Consider the following 13766-nt stretch of genomic DNA (forward strand, 5'->3'; position numbering starts at 1 on the left):
ACACAGAGCCAAAAATCCAAACAGAAAAACTACTTCTAAGAGGGTGGCAGACATTCTAGGATATTTACCCGCATTAATAGTTTTCATTTCTCATCAGTAAATATAAGCTTTTCCATCAACAGTAGGTTGTTTCCACTCTATTCAAAACCCCCAAGTATTCCACTCTGAACAAAGAGGTAAATATTCTAACCTTTGGAATTTCAAGTTGTAGAAACTTCTGTAAGGCTGTACACATTAAAGTCACACATAAGAACTACTTTGCAAGACCCGCATCTTTCCAAATAGAAGGAAATCCTATTCTTTATTATTTACTATTTGCAAAGCAATATCATGATTGTACTCTGGGCAACTCTTACAAAGACAACCATAAAATCATTTGCACATCAATAGGAAAATAGGAGGCTGAAGTGGAATCTCTTAAAAATATATGTTTGTGTATATATATCTTTGTTCTTTCTGTACGTCAACTTCACTAGAGTTTCTAGCTAACAGCAATTTTGTTCTCCTCCATGAAATGAGGGAACTGATGTTTTGGCACGTTGTCTGCAGCAGCACCACTGGCCTTCTCCGTATCAGAACCAGTCCCAGACTGGGTCCCATCTATTTTGGAAACCGTAGCAGTATTTATTGCCGAACCACCCCCAATGGTGACTGGAAGGGTAGGTAAGCCACCGCTCTGGATCACCGAGATCTCGTTAGTCTTCATTGCTATGCCATTGCTGAGTACCGCTGCATACTGATTCCATACTGTGGGGTCAATGCTCACTGAAGGAGGCATTATATCCTTTGGAAACATTTCAGATACCTTCTTGGGATCATTCCCCAGCAGAGCCATGGGGTTATCAATTGAAAGCCTTCTTCCCCGCCTGGCAGAGTTATTCCACATGTGAGTTCCTACATGGACCTTTCAGAGGGAGGAAATAAGTAAAGAGAATCATTAACATAGCAGTTCTTTTATGAAAAACCCGAGTTCTACTTTGCTTGCAGCTAAGCTGCTCAGAAGATACGTATACTCAGTGTGCACAAAGGTAAGTATTTAGGCTGGTTAGTTCTTGTATTCGTCCTCAGCCTTCCATGTGTAAGAGAGCCTCATCAGCCTTATATCACCATGGCTCTTTAGAGTTTGCTACTGAAATATTTGGAGGACTGGTTTCTTACGCTTACTTTAAATGACATTGGCATTCTAGCCACCCAAGAAGAGCCACACTTGCTGTGAACAGACTGCACTGAAAAAATACTAGTTGATGAAAAAAACACCAAGGAATATGGAAGAAGCATTACACCTAGACTAAAAGCTTCGGTGCCACAACACAAACCGCTACTGCTTCCTGCAAGCAATTGCTCGCAAACTGTAAAGCTGGATGTCCTCCGTCCCCATCAGCTTTTATGCAAGAAAACCGAAGAGCTTTAAAAGGTTTCTCACAGGAACAGAAAAGCCACTGTATGACAGGGAGTTGCAACTTGGAGTAAATAGACTTGCAGTACTTCTCTAACTTGTCCTGCATGATGTTCCAAACCATGCAGTGAAACACATGTATTCTGTAAACATCATTTTGTATCATTTAAACTACAAAAAGACTGTCTTGACAACTCCAAATCCAAACAGAAATCAAGTTACTGGCTTAGTAAAGGCTAAACCTCTCCTTCCATCATAAGAAGAAATCAAAGGCTGCAGCAGACTTATGGACAGTTTAGCAAGCCAGCTGTGTGAACAAACTCAGGAAGGGAGCAGAAGTTAAAGATGACCATTTGAAGAACTACAAGAAAAAATCTAAGATGTCCCCAAAGGCAGGACAAATGTTATCAACAGTCTTTTCCACTCCTGTAAGACCTTCCCCAACAAAAGGGAATCCCAACCCAGGAGATGGCTTACTTTCAGGTTTCCTTTCGTTGTGAAGGCTCTCCCACAGATGGTGCAGGCAAATGGCTTCTCACCGGTATGGGTCCGTTCGTGAATCTGCAGGGCACTTGCAGAGGAGAAGTTCTTCCCACACGTAGTGCAGATGTGCTGTTTGGCTGGACGGCAGAATTTTGGTCGTGGCACGAGGAGAGGGGCAACACCAGGGGAGAGAGCTGGTGGGCCAATGAAATGGCTAGTGCTAATGGGACGCTCGCTCGGCATTTCCATTTTTATGAGGGCTGGTGGGGCCCTAACAAAAGCAGCTGGAATACTAGTTCGGCCTGGAGAGAAAGAACAGATAGATAACACTTATCCCATCTCCTGTGGCCAAGCTTAAATCTGGCTGAGATAACGAAGTCCTTGCCTTTGGAGCTGCACATACCCGAGAAGCACACTTGCTGAGCCCTGTAAAGCGATGCAGTAGGGCTGCTACTAGGCTCAGGAAGAAGCTGACTTATCCCTGGTTTTGTTAGTGAGCTTAAGAGTTCGGAAGCCTCACTTTCTGATCAAATTTAGGTCAACATCAGCTTCAATGCTAAAGAGCTCAAAACCCCCTCAAAATATTCCAGCAACATGCCACTTTTTTGTTAAATGCTTTTCAAGAAACACCAACATGTATCTTTAGAGAGCTACAGGGAGCTATCAGGCAAGTCCATGAAAGGCAGTAAGCGCATAGCCTGTCTACTTTTAGGACCTCTGCACTTCCCCTTGCAGGAGAGGACAGCACTTAAGTCTTTTAATTTTGAGTCTGAGTCACAAAAATTCCCCAGGGCATGCACTCCTTTGCTAACAAGAGAAGGAAGAGGAAAACCAAGGTGGTTTTGACTCCTGTTGATCCTTTTAGAGAAGGACTTCCTCCAGTACTATTCCCCCACCCCAAGTTATTGCCAGCATCTCGAATTACTCACCATATTCTCCATTTGCAAAGTGTAAGCCAGGTTCTTCTTTAATGACCTTCCGACCAATATTGCCGTAAGTTAAATCCAAAGCAACAACTCCTTCCATTTCTCCCGAAGCATTCTCATGACCCTCTGATTTATTTCCTGTGCCTGCGTCTTCCTGACTGTTGAAACTAGGTGACTTCGACCTCACACTCTCAGCTTGGCTGTTGGCTGGGGACAAAGCCTGGATGGATGCAGACTCAGAGGCAGCAGGACTCCTGCCATTCTGGTAATCTGGATCTCCTGCCACAGAAGATGAATCATTTGTCATGCCATCACTTTCTGCAGAACCATTGTCGCTGGACTTCACACTGCTTTGCCGTTGCAAGTTCAAAGCAGAGCTGACAATCTTCATTTGATTCTCCAGTGCTGCAATACCAGAGAAGCCAGATGCCGTGGCTGGAGATTCTGATTGTGCATCATATGGAGTAGGAGGTTTTGAGGAACTCCTAGGGCCATCCTGAGACTCCAGGTCTTCTTCCATCTCTATGTTCTCCACGTTCTCATCTGGGCGGCTGATGTCTCCGTTCTTCTCAGCTGCAGCAGGATCCACATCAGTGTTGTCAGAGGTGTTTTCGGGTATGGGTGTATTAGGTATCTGTCCCCCCATATGCATACGGATGTGCTGCTGCAGCACAACTGCGTTTGTAAACTTCTTCTGGCAAATAGGACACGAATGCTGCATCTTCAGAGGAGTATTGGCTCGGTGGACACCATAGTGAGTTTTAAGGTTCCCTTTAGTGGAGAAGGCACGACCACAGATCTTACACTTGAACGGCCTCTCTCCAGTGTGAGTACGATAATGCATTTTGAGGGAACTCTGACAGCTCAGCACTCTGTGACAGATCAGACACTCATTGGGGTCAGCAGTGGATTTGTCGATGTTTTCAACCAGCTGCTGAAGCTTTGACGTTTCAGAGCCTTGCTCGTTGGACCCACCAGCGTTGAAGATGCTCGCGCTGCAGGCAGCTTGTGGTGAACTCAAGCTCTGCTCTGTTCCTGATTCATGACTGACTGCCCCTGATGAGGAAGAGCCACCTTCACTTTCTGGAGAAGGCCTTGACTGCAGGTCACCGGAGAATGTACTGGGCAGGGACTCCTTGATGCCTGCTAGGTTGGACACATTCTGAGGTGTGCTGGTGGCCGCAGAGGTAGGCAGGGTTGTTAGGAGAGGTTTGCTATCCACGATTAGGTTGGACTCATCCAGTGGCACAGACATCCCATAAGGGATTCCGCTGCTAGTGGGAACATTGTCCAGGTGCTCAGGAACCGGGTACGGATTCATCTTTATATGGGGATATTTGTCTTTGTGACGCTGAAAATGCACTTTAAGGTTTCCTTTGGTTGTAAAGCGGTTGCCACAAATGTTACACTTGTAGGGTCTCTCACCGGTGTGGGAACGGAGGTGAATCTGCAGGGCACTGTCATTGCCAAAGACCTTGCCGCAGAATTTACACTTGTGTTTGAAGAACGGCTCTTCTGCATTCGATTTGCTTTCGGAAACGCAAATATTGGGAGGTTTCCCCTTCACCCTCTTTGAGGAATCTATTACAGAAGAAACAGCCGAAAGTGGATTTTGGAAGATGACGGAGTGGGAGGACTGAGGTAGCAAAGGATTCGGGAACCGAGAAATAGAGCCAGGGAAGCTTCTGCTTGCCTCCGGCTTCAAGGGGAAGGAGGAGGAAAGCCCGGCAGCTAGCGAACCAGCAGCCGCAATGCCAGTGTTAGAATGAGGTAGTTTTCCTTGCTTCAAGGATTCCAGTGATAGGCTCTGGCTTCCAGCTTTTTGTCCAATTAAAGCAACAGCAGCCGACAGCTGCTGAGACATGTGAGCACCCAGAGCTTTCAGTGGATCAGCAGCAGCGGCTATAGAAGGATGCAGGGCATGGGGAGCCATCATGGCAATCTGAATGCGAATTTGCTCCGTCAGCTGGATTTGCTGGAGCTGCTGCTGCTGCAAACACACAAGCTGCTCCAGGATCATCGGAATAGCATTAAAACTGGCTGCTGAAGAAGAGATGGCATCGGAGGTACGCTGGTTCACAGCCACTTTAGTGCCACGTATCGTCTGCAAAGTCACATTAGTGTTTGGTACTTTGGATTTTGGTAGATAGCTTAGCCCAGGAGTCGCAGGCGCAGCAGGGGGTTCTATTTTAAGGTACATTCCTCCTACCGATTCAGCATCCATTTTTCCTTCTCTCTTTTCCGTAGAGCCAGTGCAGCCCTTTGCCTGAGTGTCTTTGCGTGTCCTGCTATCCATTCGGTCACTTGGGAAGCTCCCTACAGAAGCTTCAGAGAAGCTTTCAGGAGGTACTGCTCCCTCACTGTCATTCATGATTAGGACAGGTGGATTTTTAGTGCAATTTTTCTTATGCTCAAGGAATTCAGAGAGATCAAAGAATTCTGCACAGCATTTCTCACAGATTTTAGTTTCCTCTGTTCGGCACCTTTTGGAACTCATTTCACCATCTCCGTCACCTGGGACGTCTTGTGGACTCCCTTAAAATAAAAAGAAAGTCACATCGTTAATAGCTCAGTTTAGACTGACTTTATCAGAATTTCAAGTTAAGATACACGACACTTTTCAAGTGTCAAAAATCAAGTTTGCAGATTGACCAGAAGTCCTATGCTGTTTTGCTACTATTTCATTGGCAACCCCCAAGGAAATCTACACCGCAGTTCTGTTTCCCATAAAAACAATAAAAAAGTCTCAAGGCTTGAGGGAAATAAGTTTGTTGAAAATCCTTTTTATGTCCTTTAATGTCCATTTTCTACCTTTACAGGTAGAAATGGAACAGTGGAACAAGTCAGCTAGTCCCTACAATACAGCTAAATGGAATATGACCTAATCAAGACAGAAGGCATCATTACACAGGAAAAAACTGATTCTCATAAGCTTAGTTCATGTGTTTGGTTTTCTTTTTTTTTTTTTTTTTTGAACATCACCTCAGAATTCATAGTTAACGGTCTCAGAAGCTCATATGGTTGTTAAAAAAAAAGAACTTCAGAGCAGTTCTTAATGATACACTGATACATTGAATGACATTCACTCCTCCGTTACGGAGGTAATTGCTACCAAAGAGGGCTGACAGAAACAAAATTTGAGCCCAATATTAGCTTTTAAACACTTCAAAAGCCAACTCACGTGGAAAAAAAATCCTCTATGAAGTCACAGAAGTAAAGAAAAGATGATTAACTTACAAGAACCCCACATGCAAGAATAAGCTTATGTTGATACTGACAATTACTAGCAAGCAAACTAGTAGGCCTGCTTGCAACACTCACGAAGCAGTTCCAGACACGGTAAGGATGCTGGATTTAGTTGTGTTTTTAACTTGCACCCCCCCCCCCCCCCCCCCTTTTAGGGACGGGGAAGGAGAGCAAAGCCAGCCTGCAAGTCCACTCCTGCCCTCCCTCCGCCAGTGCCCCACCGACTGAGCACAACTTGCACGCGGACATGCAGAAAACATGATTCAGGGAAATATAAGAATGGGAAGAAAGGTTAAGAGAAATTCTAAACCAAAACAGGATGTTTTTGCTCAATCTAGCCATCTTTCAAACAAACACACGGAGCTCGAGGCGGGTGGGTGTTTGGGAGCATGCAGGAGGTAAAGCCTGAGGCTTGTAGAGCTGAGGGGGGAGCACGGAAGACCTCAGATAATTCACAGCCCACACCAGGTGAAACGTCCTGTAACTCACAGTAATTGGTCCCATTTTAATGGGTGTCAAGGGTGTAGTAACCAAGTGCCTCACTGCCCCTGCTCGCCTCCCACACGCACACACAGTCAGGAGCACTCTGCAGGCCTCAGTCAACAGAAAATTCGTACTACAGGGCCTCGCATTTGGGGCCTGCACCTCCAGTAGTTCACCCCAGGGCTTAGCTCTGATTCCACGCTGCTAGCCCACACTGTCTCAAAAATGGAACCAAAGACTCTGCAAGCAGAGGAGCTATTTGCGGCTTTCATTTTAAAGGTGTAACTGAACCGCATATCTGATACATGTGTATATCCTGTACATGGCAGGGTGGAGGACGAGCATGTCCAAGCAACAACCTGAGCACATTCACTTACTGTTTCAGGGAAGTGTAAAAGCTCTGTGGGGGAGGATATTGTAAACTTTGACATTTGTAAGGGTAACGAGAATATTACATATTTTATAAAGATGGATAGATATAGCCAACTAATCAAAACTTCAACTGCTTGATGTGTTGACTGGTGGAAAGTACGTGTTAGTTTTCTTTTAAAAAATAGATCAACTACAAAACACAAATAGAGGCCCCCTTATGCTACAGTCTGCAGAGCAATACATCCAAATCTGTACGTATGTAACCTTGAAATTTGTGGTTAACAGAGTTACAAGTCAAAACTGCCTTCGAGTGAGGAGAAGAAATGTTCTTGGTACGTCCATGATCATAACCATTCGGATCACTCATATCCAAACAGTCCTACAGGGAGACTGAAACACTTTTTTCCCCTCCCTCCTTCAGCCCAAACAACCCTCATAAATGAAGGTAATGAGAAGAAAAGCGTGTTTTTTGCATACATTTCCCACTCCAAATATTAAATTGATGCCTCTGAAGTTAATTTAACTATGGACAAAATCTACTCTGCTATTTAAGTACAAGAAGTACATGATGCAGAACTTAGTCAATAAATAGGGTCGACTGAGGTCAAGACTGAATGTGTTTAAATTCCCATCTTCGCAAAAGTGTGAGCAGATAAAATGGGAAAGTACTAAACAGTGAAAAAAAAGACAGTAAGTTTTCATAAGTATGCTGCACACCGACTCCAGGTCTTCACTTGACTATTTTCATAACTATTCCCATACAATAGGTACTTTACAGACCACAGCCTAAAACACCAAAACATCTTTTCCAAATCCTTTATCATTTAAGGTTTTAACTTTCTCTGTGTTGCACAGTAACGTTAGGTTTTACTTTAGAAAACACAAAGCTTTCTTCCAGTCTCTCTCATCTGTAAACACACGCATTTCACACTGCAGTTAGCACCTCCGTGGTAGCAATGCAAAACGCTTCAAGTGGAACAGAAACGGCTGCATGAAAGACTGTAGCCCACCCCAAGGATATTCCAGGATAACTATGTCTAGACAAGTCCTCAAACTTTAACTGCTTCAAAACACATGATCGTTATTTATCCCCTTCCATTGGGAGTACCTTATTTTTCCACTGATAAGACCATACTAAATTCAAAGCCCTTTCCTCCCTCTCCACACAACAGTCCACCTTCCCCATTTTTCTTACACTGAGGAGCTCCAAAAGTGACTTTTTTGGTTTTATAAGCAAGCTGCCACCTCAGAGGGCATCTGCAGTAAGCTGCAGGTACGCATGTTGGGAAAGCAGCCTGCCTGCAGCCACCAGCGCTGTCACTGCCACATTTTAGTTTCCAGTTCCCCTGTTTGACAGTGAGGCACTAAGGGAGGACTCCAAACAAATTCAATTCCCAGCTTGTAGTGACTTGCTGCATGACAAGCAGGGAAGCATTATGCCTTATTTTCCCTTCCACCTCAGCAAAATTGAGCATAATGCTTCCCCTACCTTAAACATTTTGTTTTTAAAAGACGTAGTAGAAACAAGGTGCTTGCTTATTGTGCCGTAGCTGTAATAACAAAGCAGCAATCAACTGTTTAAAGAAACAAAACCTATCTCTATAAACTCTTCATCTCAATTTATCATAGAATATCCAAGTTGGAAGGGACCCACAAGGATCATCAAGTCCTTTGGGGACCACTTTCCCCCCAAACAAAAAAAAATTAGGTTATGTGTCTGAGAGCGTTGTCCCAATGCTTCCTGAACTCCAGCAGGCTCGGTGCTGTGACCACTGCTCTGGGGAGCCTGTTCCAGTCCACCCAGCCCTGCAGGAGTGCTAGGCAGCCAGCAGTGCACCCCACTCACCCCAGCTATCACACACGGGTGTAGTGGGCTTAATCCCAGGCTCCCTCCCTGCCCAGAAGCCTCCCTGTGCATCTGCTGCCAGCTCAGCCCAAATACTGTAAGAGCACCGGTGGAGGAGCAAGAGCCCTGCCAGAACAATTGCTCGTGCACTCAAGTTAACCCTCTCCAAAGGCTTCCCAGGGATAGGACTTCTATTTTTTTTTTTTTTTTTTTTTATCTCCCCACCCCCGAATTTCAGGAATGTTATCTCTCAGCATCTAGTTATCCAATAAGTTAGAAGAATGCAGTAAACCCAGCAGGGGGGTTAGATTGAATCACTGGCAAATGGATGGAAAAAATCCACTATTGTGTAGGACAAGGCGGTCATCGACAAGGAGGGCTGATAAAATCCACACAGCTCAAATTAATTTATTTTTTTTTGAGGGAATGAGTAAAAGAGTGAAGTAAGCCTTATCTGGTTTGATTTGATTTCAAAAGGGTGCTGCTGGTCTACCACTCATCTGAGCAATTAGTGACCTAATTTTTTTCTACTGTGAGAAGATTATTTCACCTGAATGAGGTGGAAAACCCGTTGTTTTTTTCCCCCCCTTTCTTTTCCCCCTTTTTTTAAAGTTTAATACCTCTGGTGAGTTTACTTTTTCCCCCCTACAGGCTAGGGGGGATCAATTTCTAATGCATTACAGTAACCACGTACTTCCACGTCAGTATTATTTCGCGAAGGATCAGTAAGCATCCACTGCAGCCCCAGCTCTGCCATCAGCTCCCCTCAGGCATGGTGCTTCCCGTACTTCCCCCCTGCCCTGTTCCCAGCTGAAAAGCTGGGGCATTTCAAGAACATTAAACTGTCCCAAATTTCCTTTCTTCCCCTACTCCACTTCAAGTTTTAACCAATAAACGCTTGTTTGAGTTAGCAAATACGTGGCTGATGACTTACAGAATTATTTCAAAGGCCTCGATGTTTTCTATCCTGAATTTATCAGCAGCACTTTTGCACCCAAGAACAAGCAGTGCTGCCCCTAACCATTACGGCTTCCCGTGTTTTCAGGTTTTGGCCAGGCATTTCATTACCTACCTCCCGAGTCACCAATCTGAGCTCTGCTCACCCACCTACCCAAGAGGAACACCCGGCAGAGGACAGAATAATGGTGCACAGCCCCATGTGAGCGAGCGGCCCTAAAACCCCGAGGAAAGCTCCAGGCGAGCAGCACTGCCCCCAGCCCCGGGCACAGCCTCCAGTGCAAGCCGCCAGCCCCGCTCCACCTTCCAAGGCCGCTTTTAAAAGCTTTAACCCCCCAAATTCCTGGACAAACCCCTTGGAAAACGTCCACGGGTTACCTGCCGGGGCACAACCGCGGCCCCAGCGGCGGGGCCGGCCGGCGGGGGGCACTCCCGTCCCGTCCCGTCCCGCAGCCTCCCCCCGGGACCCCCGCCGCAGCCTCCCCGGGGCTCAGCCTCCGCCGCCGCGCACCCACCTGCGCTCCGCATCCCCGAGCATCACCCCCCTTCTTGGGGCTTTTAAGGAAAAGGTGGGGGGGCTCCTCCAGAGGCTGCGGGCAGCCCAGCAGCCTCCCCCCCGGAGGCAGCGGTAGAGGCCGCCCTCGGCCCTACCTGCTCGGCGGCGGAGCCTCCGCGGCTCTCGGTCCTCCCAGCGGCGCGGCCGCAGCTGGAAGCAGGGCGGCCCCGGAGCACACTTAACACTAGTACAGTGTTTAAGACCCGGCTAAACGGCGCAAACCCCGCTGCCAAGGTCAATTGCATGAGAGTCCTAATTGTGAGCCTGACATCAACTTACCACCCACGGCAAGCGGGAGGAGGCAAAGGTTAGAGCAGCAGCTCTGTCAAAACGTCACATGCCGCCGAGCCCAGCCGGGCTCCGGCACTACAACCACTCTAATGTTTCACTTACGTAAAAGGAAAAACAAGCGGGCATCGCCCACCCCCGGGCACCCTCACCCTTCACACCGCTCCCGCGTCCCCCCTGTCCCGGCCCGACTCAACCTTATCCCGCTCCAACCCCGGCCAACGGGCGAGTTCCGAGAAATAATAATAATAATAATAATAATAATTAATAAAAATCAGAGCAGCACTACCGAGCAACTTCGCTCTCCTCCTCGCTCAACACCTCCCTCGCGGCATCAACACGGCTCGACCTGAGATTGGAATTAAGTGAGAATCTCCAATTTTTTTTGTCCGGAAAAAAAGTTGCCGGTTCATACTGTATTTTTAAGAACGAACCCGATTATTTTTTTTTTTAATGGGAGCAATCCAACACAATGGGCATTTTCAAGCCCTTTGTGAAAATGCTAATTTTCGCTGTGTAGTATTATTCTCCGGTGACCACCTGCTGATTTTTTTGACCTGTTAATTGATCCTCAGGTTAGCAGAACCGTTTCTCAACGTGCCGCATTGTTCGCAGAGGTGGGTCCCAAATCGCTTTGCACAAAAAAAAGGAGCACTTGCGAAGGAGATAAGGGCTTGATTTTATTATTACGATTGTGTATATACCCGATAATGTCCCAGACAAATCCCTGGGCTATTTCGACTTTGTTATGCAGCTTCATCACTTGGTATTTACGGACACACCTGGAGCGGGGAGGACGGGGCCGGGCAGGGAGATTTGCGGGCGATAAGAGCCGCGGGTGCCGCAGCCGCGAGGTGGCTCTCCGAGAGCGGCCACCGACACCGGGGGTGGCACCGGGGGGCCCCCGGTAGCGCCGCTCCCCTTGCGACGAGCGCCGCGACCCCAAAAAGGAGCCCCTACCTCCACCCCCCGGCCCATGCAATCGCCGCTCCGGCTCCTGGAGAACGGGGGGGTAGTTTTCATCTAGAGTTTTGTCGTTAAAAAGAGAAAAAATAAATAAAAAAGCCCCCCCACCAAGAGCACAGCAGCTGCCCGCTGCCCAGAGGAGCGGTGCGGAGCGACCCTCCCTCCCCTCCCCGCACGCCCCCCCGCCCCAAGCGGGCCGCATCAGGAGTTATTAACCCTTTTGTTTCAGCGCAGCCCCGGAGGTGCCTTTCCAGCAGTGGGCAGAGATTTACATGTGGAAACATCACCTCCATCCCCCAACCTAACCATATGCACAAAGGAAAACAGTCATGCATTAAACATGGGATTTATTGCCTTCTGGCCAGCTTGCCGATTCTTAAGTCACCATTAACCGGACCCAACAATCGCACATTTCGAATCAAAGAAGAGAGGGGGGAGGAGGAAAAAAAAAAAAAAAATTAAGAGCCCGAACCTCCTGCGGTTTGGGAATCAGCAGCTCCTGTAACGTGCGCTGGTATCGATCAACTCCAGGCACGGAAAAACCCCACACGAAACCAGCCCTTTAAAAAGGCAGAAACCCCCCAAAAGTTCGGGGGGGGCACCTACAGAAGTACTCGGGCTGCTAAGACCCAGCCTCAGCCTCCCCTTCCCCACCCGCGACGCGCCCCCACGCGCCCCCCGGGGGTCGCAGCGCCTGCGGGGGCCGAGCAACCTCCCCCCGCGGGGAAGTGCCCCTGAAACTTGCCCCCCACCCCCGGCCACAAGGGTGTTAACAGAAGGGTGAGAGCCCCTGCCCGAGCCCAGGGTGCCGGGACGATGCTGCGGGGCACGACCGCTCCGACCCTTCCCCGCTCCCATGGGGAACAGGGGCAAACAACTGCTCCCCCTCCACCCCTTCCCCTGCACGCCCACCCAGCGCTCCGGGATAATTTTGAGTTCAAATCGAGACTTTTCCTCTTCCCTTCGCAAGAGAGTGCTGAGAGCTCCCCGAAAAGGAGGCACCGTGATTTGCGGGAGCACAAATCCCCCCCCGCCACCCAAATACAAAGCGCTCACGCACACCCCACATTAGCTCACCGGAGTTATTTTAGGAAGTCGGAAATCAAAGATGGCTGGAGGTCAAGCTACAAAAGGTCCAGGGCGATTGTGATCTCCAACAAAAATAGTCCGAACGCTTTTTTTTTTTTCTCGAAAAACCCCACAAAAAAAATCTTCATAGAACTACCGAGAAAGTCTTAAATAGAGAAATCGGGGAAACCTACCTCGAGTCATTTCCTACCCCTGAGAAGACGGTTCGCAATTCCTTCCTCTTCCCCCCCTTATTCTCCCCCCCCAAAAAAAAAAAAAAATCCTTTCCGCCCCAGGCAATTTGGGGTTCGCCTCCCGTGGGGCTGCGCCCCGAGCGCGCACCCCACGCGGGGACCCGCGCTAGTTCCGCGGGACCAGGGTGCCCCCGTGAGGGGGGTTGGGGAGGGGGGGGACATTGGGGGACCCCCTCGGGCAGCGCTGCAGGGCAGTCCCAAGCTGACCCCCCCCCCAGGGAAACACCGAGCCCCCCCAGCCCCGCGGAACAACTCCACAGAGATGTAAGCGCCCCAAAAAGCCAGCGAGGAGCCTGTGGGACCCAGGGTGGGGGTGAAACACGAGGGTTGAAAAATTCCCCCCCCCCCAGCAAGAGCCCCTCTGCCTCCTCCGCGCATCAGCAGGGCTGGGGGGCGCCGGGGCTGCGCGCCTTACCACTTGCAGCATCTGGGGGCTGCTCCTCGGAGTTGATGTGCTGGGGCTTCGCCTGCTTCCGTCGCGACATGGTGCACCAGCATCGGGAGCAAAATAGTAGCAATTATTTTTCCTCTTCACAACAAATTCCTAGAGTTGGGAAATTACCCCCATTGGGCGGAATGCGCATGTCAGAGTAATTATGATTATCAATAATGCATTGCGATTTATCATGGGTCCCTGACAGCTGATTGGCCTGAGTCCAAGGGCTCACAGATTATTCAAATAAGGTCCATTGATCAGGGCGCAGCGGGGCACGCTGGGCGATGTAGTCCCGGCACGGCTCGGCTCGGCTCGGCCCGGCCCGGCTGACAAAGGCGTGCGCCCTGCCGGGGGCCGGGGCAGCCCCCCCCGAGTTGCGGGGAAGGGGCAGGATCCGGCCCCCCGAGTAAACAAGCGAGCCGGCGGGCTGCCGAGGGACAATACCTTTGTTATCTCACCTGCACTTTTTATAGTGTGCTTTGGGAGATT

At 48.7% G+C, this 13766-nt stretch overlaps 1 protein-coding gene across 1 annotated transcript; it reads right to left on the reverse strand.

Moving 5' to 3' along the window:
* Nucleotides 1–481: 481 nt before the first annotated feature.
* Nucleotides 482–13326, reverse strand: SALL4 (spalt like transcription factor 4; the record flags this gene model as incomplete). The annotated part of the gene is made up of 4 exons (XM_084296561.1): nt 482–904; nt 1874–2181; nt 2809–5340; nt 13257–13326. The coding sequence occupies 4 exons, from the start codon at nt 13324–13326 to the stop codon at nt 482–484; spliced, it is 3333 nt and encodes a 1110-aa protein (XP_084152687.1).
* Nucleotides 13327–13766: the final 440 nt, after the last annotated feature.

Source organism: Netta rufina, assembly GCF_964035555.1.
Source record: "Netta rufina genome assembly, chromosome: 16".
Classification (NCBI taxonomy): Eukaryota; Metazoa; Chordata; class Aves; order Anseriformes; family Anatidae; genus Netta; species Netta rufina.